This window comes from Daucus carota, chromosome 6 (genome assembly GCF_001625215.2).
Source record: "Daucus carota subsp. sativus chromosome 6, DH1 v3.0, whole genome shotgun sequence".
Lineage (NCBI taxonomy): Eukaryota > Viridiplantae > Streptophyta > Magnoliopsida > Apiales > Apiaceae > Daucus > Daucus carota.
This window is the reverse complement of record NC_030386.2, coordinates 34,895,904-34,917,456: the sequence shown is the minus strand read 5'-3', so window position 1 is coordinate 34,917,456 and position 21,553 is coordinate 34,895,904. Positions and strand designations below refer to the sequence as shown.

The window sequence follows — 21,553 nt, the reverse complement described above, 5'->3', positions numbered from 1 at the left end:
CGATATTTGAGCTTCATCAATCAAATTTACTTCCGTCGAAGTGCTCCACATGACTATATGGATTTTAGCTACATTCATAGAGAATCGAACTGTTGTGCCGATTTATGTTTAGTAGTTGTTGAGATGCTACTTTTAGAGAAGGCGTTAATCAGAAAAATTATCTCTCTGAAGTTAGCTTTTTCATCTTTACTGACAAGAAGTGGATGGGGTTGTGAAAAATATCGCAACAGAAAATTGAAAACTTTTCATTATTGTCATGAACTAAACTACGTGTAATAAGTGACAAATGACCGAAAGATTGAGGGCATAGTGCAGTATATCCTAATATCCTTGCTCCTGAAATCCATTACGAGTGGAAGAGAATTTAAATTTCATTTAAAATCCTAAATTTGAATAAATAAAAAAATTGAACTTAGATTTTATTTGAAATTCATAATATACAAAAACTAACATAAAATTGAAAATATAGAATGACACATCAAATTATATTATTGAAAATTTTAAATTTGAAATATGATATATTTTCACATATACAAATAACACTATACCCGCTATTAAACAGCCACACGATTCCATTCAAATTTCAAAGTAAACCACAAGAAGTCCAATTCCTGAAAGCTACACAGGTCCGGTGCTAAGTGCATGATCAAGATCCGCCAGGGGCGGACCCATAGCCTTGGCTATGGGTTCCCGGGCACCCACTCAACTTCCCGCCAAAGTGTAATTATAAAGTAAATTTCGGTTAAAAATTAATTTAAAATTTAGCAGGAACCCACTAAAATATTTATCAAACTCATAATTTACCTCAATAATTCAGATTTCTTATTAACTATTGGGCGATTGGTATTCGAAATAATTTAAAATCTTGTATTTATTAAGATATTTGTCTAAATATATACTTTTTAGTTTCCGGTGTTTTTTAAATTAACATTTAATATTAATATCAAAAATTTAAATATTAATATTTAAATAAATATTTATTATTTATATTAATAAGGTAAAACCAGGAACCCACTAAGAAAAATTACTGGGTCCGCCACTGAGATCCGCGATCAAATCGTTTACATCCTCAATTCCTGCAGATATACGGACCAGATCCTGGGTTAGACCTCTAGCTTCTCGTACTGCAGCGGGTATAATTGAGTGTGACATATAGCACGGCATGCTTATCAGGGACTTGACACTTCCTGCAAGTAGGAAATATTCATGTTAAACAAACATCCGCCGGTTAGAATATAATACGATCCTGATAGGCTAGTTATATTATATAGGGATCTCCGACAAAAAACATAATTACCAAAACTGACAGTAATGCTGAAATACTTTGTATTTTCAGTTACGTGTCTGGAGAGTGCAACCGATCCAGTCTCGAAGCTGAGCACAGATCCCGCCCCCTGGGCCTGCAGGAAGTATTTCATCACAGGGTTCTATGTTATAGAGGAAAATGAAGGGGTAAACTATTCACATAACTATTACATGGTGTTTTGAAAGCTCTTGATACCTGTGAATGGTGTAATGAGTATCCGGGATGGCTAGGAAGACCAGCATAGTGAACCTTCTTAACGCGGGGATGGGAGGAGAGAAATTCTGCAATTATTTGAGCATTCTCCTGCCAAACATGTGACTCATGTAAGTAATTGAGAAATTGTCAAGCGAGATGGTGATGGTAGGCTCTCGGGCTCTTTGCTTTTAATCATGTACTATATTCACTCAGACACGACACTTATTTGTTTTCGGATTCTTTAAAAGAATGTGGACGCTTTGACCAACAAAATGATCACATATGAGACGAACAAAGAATGCAAGAAGCAAAGGAGAAATGAGACAAAAGAAGAGAAGAAGAAAAGAAAACGCCCAACTTGCCATGTCTTTAACAAAGTTATATGGTTGTACCCTTGTCAAAAAATTAGGATAGGGTGTTGTGTCCAAAATAGGAAGGGGTTTAGTGTCTCCAATGATCTGACCCCTCTACACGCCATATTCGCTACTCCTTACCTGAGTTCAAGTAACATATTTCATAATTTAATGTACCTGTTGTTTTTCAACGCGCAGTGCCATTGTCTTAATGGCTCGTAAGCATATCCAACAGTCAAACGGCGCTAAACCAGCACCTTCTGCATTTTGCAGAAAATACAGTTTCTTGCCCAACCTACAGATGTGATCTCACAATTATAAATACATACTAGTGCAGATACTGATAACAATCTTCCAGTAACACGAAAACCTTTATTTTTAGCCTGAACCCATGTCTGTTGCAAAACTATTGTATATCAGATCTTCATATTTAGATTTATTTATTTGGCAGTAATGTTGATTGCAATGATTGATTTAAACAGTAACTGTCACGATCAAGTTTACATATTATGGAAAACCTTTCATCTTTGACTGCTAGCACACCCGCCATGACATCACTGTGCCCAGAAACAAACTTAGTTGCTGAGTGCATTACAATGTCTGCAAACAGCGGACGTTCCACAACAAGTTAGCAAAAAATCATGTAAGGTGATTTAAACAGAATAATGCATTTAGAACATAGAAATTTTTTAAAACCTGCTCCCAGTTCCAAGGGTTGTGCCAGTACAGGAGACATCATGCTGTTGTCCACCATCAGGAGGGCACCATGAGAATGAGCTATCTCTGCAATTTTCTGAAAATGGTAACAATAGTCTGAAATTTATTAGAGTGCCAGAGTTCTATTCAGTACATATATTTCTCAAAACCATCACCGTGCATGCATTCGAGCACCTTTGAATTTCCAAATGCAATATTTATGAATGTATTAACAACTCCAAGGTTTAACATGTAAAACTAGTAGTACTTACACGGATATCAGATATTTGTTGTCTGGGATTTGTTGGACTCTCAATCCACACGAGTTTAGTATTGGGTCCGACTGCAGATGCAACCTCATCTAGATCAGTGGTGTCAACTCTTCTGCACATTGCAACCACACTTATTTAAGCCTTTCAAGCTTAGAGCTGTATCAAAACACAGATCGAATTAACTCTGTTCCACTAAAAAAAATAAAAAAATTATTTACTTCACCGAGGCTCCAGTTTTTGGTATGACTTCTGACAACAATCTATCAGAACCCCCGTACATATCATTTCCAGCAACAATTTCACCTATTATGACAATTTTGTTAATCATATCAGTCACAAAAGTGTTTAAAATTAAAGCTTGTTGCTGCACAACTGTCTAGCTCATAAATAAACCGTTCACAAGGTATGCTACAATAGACATAAGGTAATAGCTACATCACAATGTTATATTCAGAATTTCAGCCACAGGTTTTAAGAAGTACTACTATTGGATATGCACAACTTTGATAATAGAGGCAAAGAGAGTTAAAAGCACCAGTTCCAACAAGATGAGTCGCAGTAGCCAAAGCAGCCATTCCACTGCTGAAGCAAAGTGCTCTTTCTGCCTTGTCAAGCTTTGCCAGGATACTGAAAATAAGAAAGAGATTCAAGCTTAACAGATGGAGTATATGGCAACGATAGTAGATGTTAAATGGAGAACACATGTTCAGACCTTTCTAATGCATCCCTTGTTGGATTTCCACCTCTGGTGTAGTCATAGGGACCATATTCTATAGCATTAGGCTGCAAACAGAATGCAAAAACCAAGGTCAGTGCCTGTGCTAAAGTAAAATTATGCAATACAACTAGCAGGAAAGATCCTTCCGAGACGCTAGTTGTATAAAATATCATGTAGCAGACTGAAGACATATCCCTGCAGTAAAATGAACATTTGCTGCAAACAGTTAATAGATTTAAACATATGCAAATGACTCGAAACATGAGAACTTATGTGTTTGTATATACAATCAAGTGTGCACATTCCTAATCACAAGCTCTGGCTTAATATTTTGACAGAAAAGGGCTAGATGGATTCATAGACAAAGACTGGGCATGCTCTAAGAACTCAACATACCTGCTTGTAAGTGGCAGTTTGGTATAGAGGTATACTCGTTGAATGAAAAGGATCACACTTTGCTTCAAAATTCATCAACAATGTTGATACACTTGGCTCTTTAATCTTCAAACCTGCAACAAGAGAAAATTACGTATGACTTGCATAAAAAATGTATACAAGTGTGTCTGTTTTGGTAATTGATATTAGTAACGGTTACCACTTTCACAGCATAACTCTTCCTCGAGTTCTGCAACACTATCAGCTAACGCTGATGCTTTCACATCCAATTCTTTGTCTCTGAGGCAATTCAGTTCAAATTTCTTACCAGACAGCAAGACTTTCCCATTACCATTGACAACCCTTCTGCATCCAAAACTACCTTGTGATATCCCACTCATACACCCCTGTGGATTCAACACAGTTCATACGAAAAAGATTAAAACATTAAAAGACCGATCGTCGAGAAACTTTCCTGGTTGATCGACATCCCATGATATAGTTTTATGACTTTATCAGATTGTCTTCAAATGTAAACAAAAACATATAAATCAGAATAAACACTGATCAAGAAAGATCAACAGCAAACAAAAACACAAAATTCGAATCATGTAATGCACACAAACAAAAAAAATAAAATTAAAAAAAAAATATTCAAACATATGAGAAATGGTCTTACATCCTCATTTGGAGCACAAGTTGAGAGGGGGGATTTGATAGGTAAACAAGAAGAGAAGGAAATAGCCAAAGACATTGTCATAAACTTTTATATAGTAGGAATTATAGGATTTATACGATGAATATCTGAAGAAGGTGATGAATATTGTATGTCTGCATACTCCTTGGTCTGATCCCATTATATAGGTAGGCTGCTGAGATCACTACAAATAAGGCCACCAATCTCACATAAACTCAAGATTTATTCAAATTCAATTTTTGATTTATACAAAAAGGAAAATTTTGATTCTTTCCTCTCTTTTTTTGTAGTTGGGGATTTTATATGTCTTTAGTCTTTATATAATAATTTCAATGAGTATATAGGATGTCAATTTATCTGGGTTGGGTTGTTGACACATCAGCCCCATCCTGTCAAGAACTCAACGAAGCTATCAGGAAAAAACAACAAAAACATTCTCGTCACTTGTCAACGCAAACTATTACTATAATATAATGCATTAAGTAGTAGTAGTTATTATGAATGTGAATCCTATGGCATATAATATTGTATGAGATGGCCATCACAAGTTTGCGAAAAATAGCGATATGATAGGGTGGATAGAGATTACAGCTACACATGATGATGAGTTGCAAACAGGTAGAAGAGATAGAGATCACCTGTTTATCATCACTGTTACATAACGTAATTCATCTTCTACTCCATATTATTGTTATCCTTTCGTTTATGTATATTCTAACACTAACCTTCAATTACTATGAGGCAACAAGAAATGTAGTAATATATTAGGGAACAAAAGTGTGTCGAAAATATGTGGCAGAAAGAAAAGTATACTGCAGTGGCTAAAGTTTTCAATAACAAATGAAACTTCATGGTAGCTGCCTTGCAAGTTGCAACTATAAACTTTGGCAAGGATTGTAAAGTCAACTAAACTAAATTCATAGTCAACCATACCGTTTCTATAATTACCCATTGAGACATTTGATCAAGAACACTCTGATCACTAGGCAGCCATCCTCAAATTAATGGCAACAACAACATTGCTAAATTCACAATCAACAACCTCAACTTCATCCTTACATTTCTCAATCTTCTCCTCCATTTCCATCTTTTCCGCGCTTTCTGCACTGTATTTCCTTTTCGCTACCACATTTCACAACACCTATCTCATTTCATACACCTATGTTATCTCCGCCGCATTCATTGCCATTCACCTCATCCTCTTGTTCTTCCACCACAACTTGCGGAATGTGAAGATTGCAGAGTGGATTGATCAGGCACATTGCAACACCGGTAGCGTATTTTGCTGCTTTTGATCTTCACTTCGTGCCTGAGAAAACGGTCAACGGTCTGTGGCTTGTGATCTGCCTTTGGATTGATGTGCATGCTCTGATTCAAATTACGAGGCCTGTTACTACAGTGAAGCATTTGCCAATTTTATATTGATGGCAATTACAGGTCGAGCTATGGATTTGTACGGCTTCACAAGTACATACTGGATGATCATGTTCTTTTGTTTTATGCTCAGATATCTGATGGAAATTTATGGTAACAAAATTTCTTCATCTTCCCGCAGTGTGGCGGTTGAAACGAGGGAGGTCACGGATTATTAAAGCATCACTTGTTATATGTTCAAAAAGGCTTAAAGTAATGAACTTGTGCACATCGATCATTATATATTTATTTCTTGTTTTATGTAAATTATTAACAATAAAGTAAAAAAGTTGTTTCAAAAAAAAACAATAAAGTAAAAAAGTTATTTATTTAAATATTATTCTCAATTTTTTTATTAAATGTTAATTTCTCTCTTCAATAATAATGAGATTCATGTTGCACATAAAACAATGAATTAAAATCAGTCATTTATATCTCATGTCACTTGTTCGAAAAATTGGAACAAATTCCGATATCTAATCTCAAACAATAAATATAAATTTATTTATAATTATTTGAAAAAGCCGGTCCCAAATTTTTAAATTTTGAAGAGATTTGATCTTCTATTTAATTTAAAATAATGTTAATGCTCCGGGACAAATTTAATATTTAGTTTACTCTTATAGCTTGCGTTTGTATTAATATGCTAAAAATTATTGACTTCTCTAAATTTTTCCCTACTTTTTTTTAGTTAAATATGAACGAGATATCTATTTTTGATTAAATATTTACGAGATACTTTAACCTATATTGATCTCAGTCACAAAATTATTTCATATCAAACCTAACAGAAACAACGTGACTGACTAACTTACCGACACATTCACACACAACAGCTATTCATGTTACTGTATTCCCAGGTAGGAGTAAAATTTAGCTCAAACATCCGCCAACAAATAATCCACCCATACAGTAAGTCGCGATCACTCTAATTTCATTCCTAAGAAGCTACAGCCTACAGAGCATATTCATATACTCCCTCCGTCCCCTTTTACATGTCTCCGTTTGATTTTTGACCAGTCAAATTGATTATATTTTGACTGAAATTTTACATATATCATATAATTCAAAAAATAATAAAAATGATATCATTAGAAAGTATATTTAGTGTATTTTAATATGCAACTTTTAGATTTTGAAAATAATGAAGAGATAATTTGTAATATTTAGTCAAAATTTGGTCAATTCAACTAGTCAAAAGTCAAATAGGGACATGTAAAAGGGGACGGAGTCACGGAGAAGTAACACATAGTTTTGAGTTCTGAATGATGGCTGGTCTTTCCGTAAAAAAAAAAAAAAAGAATGATGGCTGCTCTTATTAAAATAACTAATGCAAATTATTTCTTTTATTTATTTCCCTCTAGGTTTTATAACTAATGAGTAGTATATAGGATGTGGCATATAATATTGTGCGAGATGGGCATCACAATTTTGCGAAAAATAGCGATATGATAGGGTGGATAGAGATTATAGCTACACATGATGATGAGTTGCAAACAGCAAGAAGAGATAGAGATTACCAGTTTACGTACATGACTGCATCAGATGCAAACATTATTTATTATCATTGGTACATAACGTAATTTGTCTTCTACTCCAATTTAATTGTAGTAATTCTTTTGTTTATGTATGTTTTAAAACTCGACTTCAATTGCTGAGGCTCGAAGAAATGCTGTAATGTCGAAAATATGTAGCAGAAAATTGACTATCTGAGCATCTATTCGTGAAGCTTGACAGAGAAGTTTGGCATCTGTGTACTCTGCTATCTATTGCTCATTGTCCGAGTCTCCACATTGTCTGTGATTGTTTACGGGTTCAGTTATAAGAATCAAGTTGGTGGCTTTACCACAATTGATAAGAGAGCAGGGCACTCAGAAAAACAGAATGCAGTATTATGAAGAATCAGAAGCTATGACATCTTCCGGGCAAGTAGCCTAATTCCATGCCCATCAATGGAAAAATCATAGACAGGCAATGTCTCGGAAAGAAAGAAATGTCTTTTTAATAGCTTTTCCTCATTTCCTGTACCAGTGAAACGATAAATGATTATGCTCGTCTCATCAAAGCCCTTGATATGTTGGAATAGGGTTACTGATAATAACATCACTGGAATCGTATGATTGAGTCCTTATATCATTTGACTCGACTACACATAGAACAACTTCTATCAGATGTCAGAACACCGATTGCCTTTCAACGCGTCAAAAGACTTAGAAAAATATGAGCCAAAAAATCAAGCGATCTATATTTTTAGAATGCAGGGACTAATTACTCTTATAAAAGTCTTTAAATTTCATATTTCTTCTCTGCAAATCTCCCTCCCCCACAAACCCCCGCCTCATCCATCAATGATGTACTACTGCAATGGGTACAGTTTTCAACAAGAAATGAAACTTCATGGTTGCTGCCTTGCAAGTTGCAACTTACACACTATGGCAAGAATTCTTAAAGTCAACTAAACTAAATTCATAGTCAACCATACCGTTTCTATAATTACACATTGAGACATTTGATCAGGAGCACTCTGACTAGCTATAATTCTTATCCATCTTTTTCAATCCTCAAATCAATGGCAACAACAACATTGCTAAATGCTCAATCAACAACCTCATCTTCATCCTTACCTTTCAAAATCTTCTCCTCCATTTCCATCTTTTCCGCGCTTTCTGCACTATCTTTCCTCTCCGCTACCACATTTCACAACACCTATCTCACTTCATACACCTACATTATCTCCACCGCATTCATTGCAATTCACCTCATCCTCTTTCCCTTCCACCAGAGCTCGCGGAATGTGAAGGTACTACAAAGTGGATTGATCAAGCACATTGCAACACCGGCAGCATATTTTGTTGCTTTTGATCTTTACTTCGTGCCTGAGAAAACAGTCAACGGTCTGTGGCTTGTGATCTGCATTTGGATTGATGTGAATGCTCTGATTCAAATTACGAGGCCTGTCAAACTAGTGAAGCATTTGCCAAATTTTATATTGATGGTCATTACAGGTCGAGCTGTGGATTTGTATGGCTTCACAACTACGTACTGGATGATCATGTTCTTTTGTATAATGGTCATATCTCTGATGGACATTTATGGTAACAAAATTTCTTCGCCTTCCCGCAATGTCGTGGTTGAAACAAAGGTGGTCACGGAGTACTAAACTAACACTTGTTCATTCATTAATTAATAAAGGCTTAAATTAACGAACTTATGCCGATCATGATTATATTTATTTGTTGTTTTCATGTAAATTATTAATAGTAAAAAAATATTCAGTCAAAAAAAAATAGTAAAAAAATGTTACTTGCCTAAAAATTATTCTCAATTTTTTTTAATGAAATATTGATTGTTAAGTTCCACTTTAGTATTTCAGGTAACTAGTAATGTTGAAACTCGACATAAATCAACAAATTAAAATCAATTATTTATATATCATGTTATTAAAAAAAATCGGAACATAACCGATTATCTAGCGAAGTAGCGATTACCTGAACTATTTATAATTATTCAAGAAGCAGCCTGCTCTTAGTCCCAAATTTATCAATTTTTGAAGGGTCCAATTTTCTAATTAATTTAAAGTTTAAAATAATACTATCCTTTGAGGATAAACAATATTAATATTTAGCTCACTCTAACAGCATATATCAAATATTATCTGATGTTTGTATTTTTTTTATAATTAATTTTTAATAAATACATACTAGATATTTGTTTTTGATTAAATATTTACGATATATTTCAACTTATATTCATCTCAGTCACGCAATTATTTCATATCAAACATTACCGAAATAACGTGATTTATTCGTCGACACATTCACGCACACACAAGATAGCTGTTATTCCCAGGTAGGAGTAAAATTGAGCTCAAACATCCGCCAACAAATAATCCACCCATAATCCTCGATCACTCTAATTTCATTCCCAACAAGCTACAGGCCTACAGAGCATATTCCTAATTCATATTCATAGTTTTGTGTTCTGAATGATGGCAGTGCGTTGGAGTCTGACGTTGTGGCTGGGTAAGATGACGTGGGTGAGTTTGAGTACTTGGATTATATCTTGCTTGACTGTTGCTAATCAGATTGCTATCTCTATCCGCTCTGGCGAGATTGGTCCTTTCAATATCGGCTAATTCTGGTTGGTTACTGCTCTCCTCTCACTTCTTTCTTTTTTACTTTCTTGAATATTATAAATTATTTGGTTCCATATTTAATCTGTTTCGATTCTGGGCTTGTTGATGTAGTAGTTCTTTGATGCGTTGTTTTGTGTTAGTAATCCAAACATGAATTTTGGGCATTTTGTCATTATAGTAACTCAAAATTACAATTATTCGTGTACCTAATTAATATCTCCCCATAGATTACTCAACTTAAGATGGCTTGCTAGTTATCATTTCGCTTAAATCGTTTATTTTTCAAGATGATTCGTGTACCCCAATCAGTCTACTCAGCACCCTACTTGTCTGGAATAAGAGTAGGAAGGAACTTTGAATCATATTATTATATTGTTTGTGCGATTGTGGTTATGATAATTTTAATTAAAAATTGTTTTTTTGTTGGTTTCAAAAAAAAAAAATTGTTTTTTTGTTATTCCCTGTACAGAATTATAAAGTCAGCTATTTTAATATCCAATAACTAGCTATCAATTGGAATTGTAACATAGAGCTAATGAAGTTCTGATTCAAGCATGACTTTTTACTAAACATTGTAGGTCAAGTCCATTACATTAGCTATTAAAGAACAAGAACTTAGTAAGAACAATTGATTTTGGTCCTAATCTTCTTTCTTTTAAATTTTTCCGTGCACACAAAGACTCTATTATGTACATTAGGTGAAGGCCTATGATTTATGTAATGCTGCAAGAGATCCAAACAAGACAGCCAATCTGGACAAGAAGTCCAAACCAATACTTGCCCAAATACCAGGTTCATTTTCTATTAGAATAAGGATCCTGAGTTATACCTCAGGAAACTTTTTCAGGCAATAATTTAAACTGCTTTGTTTTAGCATATATTACATCAATTATCTAACTTCCAACGTTCCTAATTAAAAAACAAGGTGAATGAAAATATATATTGAACCGATGGGTGGTTTGACATTTTGACATAATTTAAAATGATTACTTTTGTGTTTTTAACATTTTAATTTAAAAAAATTATATTCACATTTAGTATAATCAAGGTGCCTATAGTGATATGTGCTATGAAATATTACTTTTGTTCAGTACTATAGGCACTGTAATATATATAATTACTTTGAAATACAATATAGACCCTACGGAATGTTAGTTTGTTTTATTTCTATACGAAAAGGCGATTTGGTAGACCATAGATAGTTAAGTTTTAGAATGACAGTGTTCTCATTGTACTCTTGAGGAGGTTTATCTCGGGATCGGTATTCTCATGTTATATAAGTTCAAGTTTAGGAAAATACAGAAATCATTCTGTCTAGTTTAGGAAAATACAGAACCATTCAGTTCCCGGTTTCCATCAATAAGTTTATGGCACCTGATCGACCCTGGACCAGCCTTTACCACATGTTATATTATTTATATATATGCATATTACTATTAAAATTGCTCATAAAGTCACAACTCTAAAGTCAAAGTTCGTATATTCTATTCATCTTCCTTCCTTCAATAAATTATCTTTATTAATTTCATTTCTTATTTATTGGTATAAATTATAACATAAGTAATTATACTTTCTCTGTAGTAAACAATATCTTTTCGAAGATGCAAACATTGAAGAACACACAAAACTCTTTGAACCTGCATCCCAAGTCTCATAACCCCTTGTCATTCTCAGATAAAATATCAAAGACTCCTTTTTTTAACCAAGAATTAGATCCGCACTCATGTCTTACAAAAATACCGAGAGTCACAGAACATAGTTACCATGTGATGCCATGTCCTCAAACAGACTAGATAGTTGAGCTATGCTTTCGCCTATGATGAAATTTTTTGGGCCTTCTCTATTTTCTTATAAGCTGTGTCCAAATTATACAAACTTATATATGGCCCATGCTGTAATTTGCCCCGACCCATGTAATTATAATAATAAGCAAAAGAATTAAGCGCCATATAAATACATATACAAACAGTCAGACACGCAAGGGGAAGCAATACAAACTTGATAATAAAAGGGAAATTCTTTTTAGTACCACCGTAGAATTGGCTTTTCTCTCTCGGGCCATTAGATATATGCTTTTCTCTCAGCAGTGCCTATGTGGCATTGTTTTCCAAAAAATAATACCCATGTAGGGTTAAAAATGGGGTGGAGAAAATGGGGAACCCGCCCCGACCTGTCCCGAATGGGGCAGATCCGCCCCGCTAATATGGGGAATGGGGTAGCGACGGGGAATGATTTTTTGCCCCGCCAAAATATGGGGCAAGTATGGTATTTGTTGAATCCCCGCGGGGATTCCCCGCCCCGCATATATTTAATATAAATAAATAATTATATTTAATATGATATATTCATTATATTTAATATTATTATTTTATAATACACAAAAGTATAATATACAATGTATAACATGTCTCTTTGATTTCTATTATATTTAATTTTTTGCTTTTAATATTCATGTCTGGTATTTTTTTATTAAATTCTGAAAAAAAAATTACTAAATATTAAAGTAATTATATAAAGTGTAATATTATAGCAGCGGGGCGAGGCGGGGCGATATTATATTAAATCCCCGATGGGGCGGGGATGGGGATTAAAAATAAATCCCCGCGGGGAATGGGGCGGGGACGGGGTAGGAAAAATATATATGGGGCGGGGCTGGGAAATGAAGTCCCCGCCCCGAACCCGCCCCATTTTTAACCCTATACCCATGCGGTTTTGTTTTTCAAGCAATAGTATCCCTCCGTCCATCCTAACATTAAAGAAACATTAAAATCAGATTCAAACCCTATTCTAGCGCCAATTCTGACAAATGATAGTATAAAAGAATGAAAAGAAATAGACGAAATTTTTAAAAAAAAACAAAACAAAAAAAAAGACAGGGACATAATTAAGTACAAACTGTTATGATGTTATTGCTAGACTATATTTTTTTAAAATCTAACTACAATTTGAACTAACAAATTAAAGACGGTTATAAAAAGACACCTGCCAGTAGTAAATCCTATTTAAAAACCTTAGCGATGTTGTCAAAATGTGTGGGTTGCTGTGTGTGATCGCAATAGATATGAATTTTTCCTTTTGGTGATACTTTAAAAGCTTTTGAACCAATCCTCTAATACCGTTATTTAAATGTTAATACTTGTTTGATGCTAAACAAGTGTATATATGCAATAATATCAAGTAAATGTTTTTTTTTTGTTTTTTTACTGTAATTTGTTAAAATTGGCGCCAAAATAAGGTTTGGATCTGATTGTAACGTTTGGATGAACAAAAGGGTATTATTGTTTGGATAACAAAACCACATTGATACCGAGAGAAACGAATAATGTAAGGGCACTAGAGAGAAAAGCCATTTCCATGGTAGTACTAAAGAGAATTTCCCGTGATAAAAAGATAATCTCAGTGGGAGTGGGGAGTGGAAAGAGTGTGAAGCATGAATAGAGCTAGAGCACTAACAAGAACTAGCTCACTGACAATAACAAGAACAAATAGTAAAACGTGAAACAAAAACAAGTCTGTCTTCTACTCTTCATATGTTATATGTTGGGGATTTTCATATGCTATATGTTTGTATTTATTATTTTTTAATTAATGTTAATTATTTCATAGTTATGCAGAGATATTTTTGTAAAGAAAGATGGATGATATAGTTATTCAAGAACCCCAATAAAAGAGTCAAGCAGTCCAAGTGTTTGTCCACGTGTTAAGATAATGAATTACTAATAAATCCGGCCAAACAAAAGAATATTTATGATTTGATGCTATGATCGAGAAATGACAAAAAGTTATTACTTGCAAAATGGACCGTTTAACCGGAGATGAGTATTCCATGGAAACAGTTTGGGGATATAAAATGTAGATTTATCTCCACTGGGTTCAACAACCACCCGAATTTTCTATGGAGATACAAAGCATGATGATTGGTTCCTGCAAAACTAAATGGATCTGGAACTTCGTCGAAATACGGTTGAAACCAGAAAGCATTTAATTCATCCACTGAATTGTTCATAAATTTATCTATGCTTCGCATTAGAATTGTAGATGAATGGTTAAATGATATATCAGTGACATATGTGGAGCTGAGTCATTTTTTGAACCATCAAGTCATAAGATATAATTTAAAGGTTTCAGAATATGAAACCTTGTAGAATAGCGTTGTAAGTTGCAATTGATTAAACAAACTTGCTTTTGATATAATATTTATATCTTCTATAATTATATATTAGTTGGAAAAAAAATAGTGTATTTTGGCCCTCTCTCACAAAACTTCCTAAATCATCCCAGGTCCGCTACTGTAGGTTATGAAATATGTCCTTTTTTGGTTAGTAGGATTGTGACAACTTATGATACTATTCTGTAGAGCTGTTTTTTGGGGGTTTAAGCTAGCATTTCTATGTTCTGTTCTGCTTCTATTATTTTCAGCCTCTTGTCTCACTTTCGTTTGCATAAACCCTGTCTTGGCTTCTGGGGGAGTCGAAGCAGGGAGCTGCAACTGCAGAGAACTAATTGCCCTCACTCTGTGTTTTCCTTTTTCCAATGTTACAATAAAAATGTATCAAAGTTTGTCACGAGTTCTACATTCTTACTAAAATGCATATAGATTTTCAAGCAGTGTACCCCAGTCCCTGTGGACCTTCTTTTTCTGGCTCCACAACTGAAGGAAGGGGATGCAAGTTTCCTTCTTACTTCAACATCTGTCCATTTTTTGTTTCCAGCAATTTTGGCGGTATGAGCTTTGTTATTTATCCCCAGGGTTGGTTTTACCAACTTGGTTATGTAATCTTGTACTTTTATGCTAACCAACTTGGTTATGTGATAGTACATGTGTAAACTACAATTTTTTTCTTAATTGCAAATTTTTCTAGATAGTGTTACAGGCTTCACATTATAATAATGCACGATAGGTATTACATGATTAAACTTTACACTTCTGCAGTCACTGGTTTTGTATATTATGAATATTTAGCTTTACGGGTTTGTGTTGCATCATATCTTTGCAAAGTGATTAACTGAGGAGATAATGTTTGTTTTCTGTATCCTACTCTAGTTAAGTTCAGTAGATAATGGATTCCGAGCCTTCTATGGATGCATGGCAGGAGAATGTATAGGAACCTCCGGAGATGGGCCTCGTCTGTCCTGGAACTAGCACATAAGCAAGTTGTATGGAATTGAGCTTGAAGTATATTAGCTAGAAAGATACATATATACTATTACTGTGTGATGTACATTCTGTATATAGGCTTGGAGTTGCAGTGCATCCAAAAAGTGTGACTGCACATCATGGATTAGTTGTAACACAGAATCAGTGAATAGTAAGATGATAATACAACAGAGTATTATGTCTTGAGCAGTATTTTAAATTCTTTTGTGTATACTTGTTTGATATTCTATTCCTTTGCATTATTAATGTAATATATGTACACCTTATACATCAATAATGTTTGCACAAGTGACCTTGTAATAGCGTAATCAGAGAGACCGGGATCTGGGCTAGGAAAAAATGAAAGAATAGTGGACCATCAAATTCAATATACGTCAATTTTAATCTGTTTGTTGGGGTACATATCCATATCAATATCTCATCACTTCCTTCAAAACTTAGCTGGGTTCATATTTGTATTACCTGGATCTTAGACTTTTTTTTGTAAGCAACTGTTTATGCTTGGACCTTGGACCTTTTCCTAAGCAAGTACTTTGTTGTTTGGGTCACAACTTCACAAGGCTTACTTGAATAAGATTAATTTTTTCATTACAGTATCATACACCTTTGAACAACACATTTATAAATTATCAAGTACAGATGCTGGAGGTATTCTCAGCGTATGTCTTGTATGGAATTTATTATTTTCATTCATAAATTGATATTTGACATTGGTCTTGTTTAGGGGGAAGCAGAAGAAAAAAATACATATTACATAATGTCTGTTTCAAAACAGGTTTGCTACACCACAATAAAATGTCCCCATATGACAGTGAATTATATATTTTTATGATAATCGGTATTAGACGATTAACATCCTGGTAATATAGGAATCAATAACAGAAGATATACATAAATTTAATAAAACAATAATAATACTAATGATTAGAATAGTTAATTATATTAACTTAATACTCTATTAAAAAAGTTAGATAAATAATATTTATTTCTTTTATTCTTTACATTATGTGGATAAGATGTATAGGTATCTTTCTTTGCTAATCTTCTATTGTATTTATCAAATATTATTTTGATAATATGATATTATATCTTTTATTAGTCAAATACTCTAATAGTAATGAAAATAAAAATGATTATTATATTATGTATAAGTATAATAATTTAAAGTTTAATAGTACTATCAATCCTTTCGATTAATTTTGGATTATCAATCGCTAGAAGGTAACCCAATTTTGAGATGTTTGACATTTATAAAACATGGCTCATAATTATTTATAATATATTTAATTTATAATTATATTTATTTAAATATATTGAGACTTTTTAAGTGTGGAATAAATTTTGATAACTAAAGATCTCAAAATTTTATTTAAATATATCACTATGCTCTCATAAATGATGATTGAATAATTCTAACTCGAAATTAACATCAAATGTTATGACTCGCTTAGTAGAAATTTTAAGGAATTATACAGATCTGCAATCTACTTAGACTTCGCCATCGTCTGTTTTGTTCTATTTATAGTTTTTTTTACCCAAATTAATCCTAATCGCATCTAGATAACATACTTTATTTTGAACAAAACTGATTAAATTGAAACTCAAGCTCGACAAAATAAGAATGATTATAATAATAATCGTATAAATTCACAATCAATCACCTTCTCAAAATTTATTACTATCACACTAACAGACAACAACCCATAAAGCTGCTTCTCCCTCTATGCCCTGCATTTAATTCCTCAATCTTCCCCTGCTTTTCCATTTTTCCTAATAATCCAATCTTTAAGAGTAGAGAGCATTTTTTTCCAGAACTCACAAATGGGTTGCTCTGCATCTCGTTCCAACACTCTTCTCACTTCACACAATGCAGACCACCAAGATAATACTACAAATAAGCCCACTAATCTTTCATCTTCTTCTTCTTCAAGCTCATCTTCTTTTTCAAACTCTGATTCTTTTTTTTACCAAAAGACCCCTATTTCAAGAACTATTTCCATGCCCACCCCACTGGTTCACCACCCTCCTCTTCGAAAAGGGGACACAAATCACTTGGTTTCACTCACTTCTACTACTTATGGGTCATTAGTTCTTGCTGACCCGGTACCCGACCCGGCTGACCCGGATTGTGACCCGTCTTCTTCTCCGGGCTCTGTTATCAACACTTGGGAGCTAATGGAAGGGCTAGATGAGTTGGATATTGATGGGCCTCAAAACCCAAAAGGGAATTCTGGTAGGAATGGTGAAATGGGTTTGTTTCCTGCCGGGTCGGACTTTTTGAATTCGTGTGAGGTGGTGGAGCATAAGGATTCTAAGCCATTGTGGAAGCATTTGTCTGAGGAATCAATGTTGGCTAAATTGGACCCGAATGTGGTTTCGAGTTATAGAAGAGCTTTGGTTTCGAGGCAATTGGGTTATTCTAAAGATTCAAGCTTTACTAAAGACTCAAGTTTTATTAAAGATTCAAGCTTTACTAAAGACTTGAGTTTCACTAAAAATTCAAGCTTTAAAGAAATTATAGAAGTAGATGTGAAACCAGCTAGATTAGTAGTGAGCAAGTCATTGTTATATTTATCTGGTTGTGAAGATAAAATTGTGTTGTATTTTACTAGTCTAAGAGGAATTAGAAAGACTTATGAAGATTGTTGTCAAGTAAGAATGATTTTGAAGGGCTTTAAGGTATTTGTAGATGAAAGGGATATTTCGATGGATTCGGAATATAAGAAGGAATTGGAAAATTTGTTTGATGGCAAGAAGGGGTTTGGCTTGCCTAAAGTGTTTATTCGGGGGAAGTGCATTGGTGGTGCTGAGGAGATTAAGCAACTTCATGAAGATGGTGAATTGGGAAAACTTCTGGAAGGTTTTCCGGTTAAGGATCCAGGGTTGGTTTGTGATGGCTGTGGGGATGCAAGGTTTGTATTATGTCCTGATTGTAATGGCAGTCGAAAGGTGTTTGAAGAAAACGGAGAATTGAGAAGATGCCCAGGTTGCAATGAGAATGGATTGATTCGATGCCCAGGTTGCTGTTCTTGACTACTACTTTCTAAGTAGTGAGATGCATACCTTTAGGTAATTGTTACCATGAAATTGAAAAATCTAATATCAGCATTGCACTGTATATTAATTGTTGTAGGTTTGTTTGAGTAATTAGATGTATTTGTTTGTGTTCATTATGTCCCGGTGAACAACTTAAAAAAATTATATACAAATTATATTAATAACGGGAAGAGCAGTCTCTTGTTGCCTTTTTTAATGTTGGAATACCATTTTGGGATATGCTCTGCATTATCTGTGTGTGTGTGTGTGTGTGTGTGTGTGTGTGTGTATATGGTGATGTTATGATTCCGACGTCAATAGATGTCCGTCTTCAAGAGGATGGTTTTGTCATCCATAAGGGATAGGCGGCTAGCGGCACAACTGGTTGCTTGCCCATGCCTTTTATCTTGGTGTACTCTTTCACTATATATACTTCATTGGTACATCTATTACTACATATAATATAATGAAATCATTTTAAACTTCTTCTATATTTAGGAATATTATCACATTGTGAATGTTTTCTTGTTGGATTACGTTTCATTTAGGCAGATAGTTATTCACAAAATTGATCATGCATGTACATACTTGTTGAACTGAAGTTTCAAGGTGTTTCAGTAAAGACACGTATAATGTACTTAACATTATTTATATCTGTAATGTTGTGTCTTGTGAACATGCTGCTGTTCCTTTATACTCAAATAATAGAAGCTTTCGAAGATATCCAGTTCAGACAATTTTTGATTATGTGTGTAATGTTGTGACTTGTGAACATGCTGGTGCAGCAAAGCCACCCACAGAAAGAAGTTTCTACTATCGCTTTGTATCCTGGGGGCATGGGGGCATTGTAGCATACTGATACTTTTTTTTTTTTTTTTGGACGAAAGATACTTCTTTTAGTATAGGTGTATGAGCGGGTTTCTAAGCCTTTGTGATTAATAATGCCAAATATTTATTTTTAATTATACTATTGTTTCTTGGAGACTTGCATTTGAATTTGAATCGATAGAAATGTTAATCCTGCAACAAAGACAGTGCTCGGAGGCTTGCATATGGGAATTAATTGGAGATGTAGATGTGTCTCTTTTAAGCCTGCAATTTCTTTTTTTATAATCTTGGGAAGCATTCAGTCTGGCACTTTTATACATCAGGCCTGTTATAATTACCTGGTCACTCTGTACATTGGTTTTGGGTGCTCATTATGTATGGGTTTACAAATTAATTGAGGGTAGTGGGAATGCCTGGGACTGTGGTCAGAGATTCGGTGTTTCCATTACAGCTTATGTATTTTATTGCTATAGATTTCATTGATTTACTACCAGGGTTTTGGAGAGGGAAATGAATGAGTGATGTACATATTTCAAGTGGGTGTGTTTAGGACTTATAAGTCTAGCTTCAGGATTATAAATTAGGAGCACTTATTCGTATCGTTTCGTTTGTGTAATAAGGCAAGAAGCACCTATAAAAAGCTAGGAATGCTAGCTTTTGTTTCAGGGCTTCCACTTATTTTCCAAACACTTTAATCACTTATAAGTCTTATCTTGCTTTTAACTCCTACTCTACTTATTTATTTTAAGCAAGAAACACTTCTTTTAAGCTCGCCCAAACGACCCCTAAGTATAGTTCGTCTTTTCTGGACAAATTTCAAGTAGTATGTGTTATGGTCGTATAATTAAATTAATTTTTGTTAAAAATATAAATCATCAATCAAGGTGAAGTGTGGGGGTTGAGGTGTGCCTCTCTGACAGCTCCGCTATATTTTTCAAATTTTCAGGAACTTCTAAATTATAAATGTCAAAAAAGATTACTTTTTAGTTTGATATATTAGAAGAATATTTCAAAATTATCTTTTCTGATTTTGAGATTATTGGAAGGAAGTTTCAATTAGTTTCGAATATATTGGAAGAAAATTTCAGAACTACCTTTTTTGATTTTGAAATTATTGAAAGAAAATTTCAAGTTGTTAATATTAAAAAAATTTCCAAATGATAGAATAGATTTTGATATTTGAATTTTAAAATCACATATAAAAATGGTCTTTTATTATTTTAAATTTTTTGGAAAAAAGTTAATACCATATTAAAAAAAGTCACAATTATCTTTTCAGTTTCAAACTTATTAAAACAGTTATTTTTAAATAGTAGTAAAGACAATATTGAAGCATATTTAATAAAAAGAAGTTTCCGATTAAGAATAACTATTAAGTATGAAATTATTAGAAATAATTGAAGACTTAGTTATATACTTATATTCATGTGTAGTTAATGTAATTTTAACAATGACAACAATATTAAGACATCACATTCAATATTTATTAGATTTTTCTCATAAATACTCGAGTCCAAGACATTTTTTACAAAAATATTATATCTTTTTCAAATATTTTGTAAAATATCAAAATTTTGAAATATTTGCAAATATAATGTATGCAACCCGTTGCAATCACATGCAACTATACTTTCAATATTTATTATTTTGAATGAAATGGTTCTATTGTAAAACCAGTTTAGATATTATGATTATTTTTAAAATCTTTTAGAGGAAATATGATATTTTTTAATTGGGGAATTATCTTGTATATTGTTTTTTCAATCTTATTTTCAAAAATACTACCTTATCCAATCTTATTTTCAAATCTCTAAAATATTTTCAAAAATACTATCTTTTTGAAAATATTTTCCAAAAATATGGTGGTTGCATATGCAACCATATATGCAACTGAATTCCTGATTTCGAGTTCCAGTTTTCAAATGTCATTTTCGACCTCATATTTGGAATCCATACATATATATATATATATATGCATATATATATATGGTTGTATATATAGTTGCATATGGTTGTATTCAGTTGCATATGGTTGCATTCAGTTGATTCTATTGCAATCTAATGGCCCCGCCAGGGGCACCCATACTTCAGTTGGAACTTACAGTTTTCAGTTGTATTTAGTTGCATATGAGGTTGCATTTAGTTGCATATGAGGTTGCATTCAGTTGATTCCATTGCAATCTAATGGCCCCGCCAGGGGCACCCATACTTCAGTTGGAACTTATAGTTTTCAGTTGCATTTAGTTGCATATGAGGTTGCGTGCAACCTCATATGCAACCTCATATGCAACGGAAAACTGTAAGTTGCAACTGATGTATGGGTACCCCTGGCGGGGCCATTAGATTACAATAGGATCAAATGAATACAACC

The 21,553-nt window shown here is 33.7% G+C and overlaps 2 protein-coding genes and 1 long non-coding RNA gene across 5 annotated transcripts; 2 read left to right on the top strand and 1 right to left on the bottom strand.

Annotated features, from left to right (window-relative positions):
• Positions 1-457: 457 nt before the first annotated feature.
• On the bottom strand, positions 458-6,285 carry LOC135147136 (cystathionine beta-lyase, chloroplastic-like). Of its 3 annotated transcripts, none has more exons than XM_064079888.1 (14): positions 5,546-6,285; positions 4,136-4,322; positions 3,937-4,049; positions 3,535-3,605; positions 3,358-3,449; positions 3,041-3,125; positions 2,823-2,934; positions 2,551-2,647; positions 2,373-2,454; positions 2,032-2,149; positions 1,502-1,609; positions 1,298-1,400; positions 1,051-1,187; positions 458-657 (listed from the first exon to the last, which is right to left on the bottom strand). In XM_064079888.1, exons 1-14 carry the CDS (start codon positions 5,570-5,572, stop codon positions 619-621), a joined length of 1,371 nt encoding a protein of 456 aa, XP_063935958.1. In that variant the 5' UTR covers positions 5,573-6,285; the 3' UTR covers positions 458-618. The 3 variants fall into 3 exon arrangements, with proteins under 3 accessions (XP_063935958.1, XP_063935956.1, XP_063935957.1); XM_064079886.1 differs by lacking the exon at positions 5,546-6,285 and adding an exon at positions 4,595-5,226; XM_064079887.1 differs by lacking the exon at positions 5,546-6,285 and adding an exon at positions 4,595-5,224 and having other exon boundaries at positions 458-1,187.
• Positions 6,286-7,637: 1,352 nt separating this feature from the next.
• Positions 7,638-15,529, top strand: LOC108224288 (uncharacterized). The gene is made up of 2 exons (XR_010284691.1): positions 7,638-10,165; positions 15,205-15,529. It is a non-coding gene; the product is annotated as an uncharacterized LOC108224288 (long non-coding RNA).
• Positions 15,530-16,984: 1,455 nt separating this feature from the next.
• On the top strand, positions 16,985-19,740 carry LOC108227473 (uncharacterized protein At3g28850). The gene is made up of 2 exons (XM_017402624.2): positions 16,985-18,387; positions 19,140-19,740. The coding sequence occupies exon 1, from the start codon at positions 17,140-17,142 to the stop codon at positions 18,349-18,351; it is 1,212 nt and encodes a 403-aa protein (XP_017258113.1). The 5' UTR covers positions 16,985-17,139; the 3' UTR covers positions 18,352-18,387; positions 19,140-19,740.
• The last annotated feature ends 1,813 nt before the right edge of the window (positions 19,741-21,553 follow it).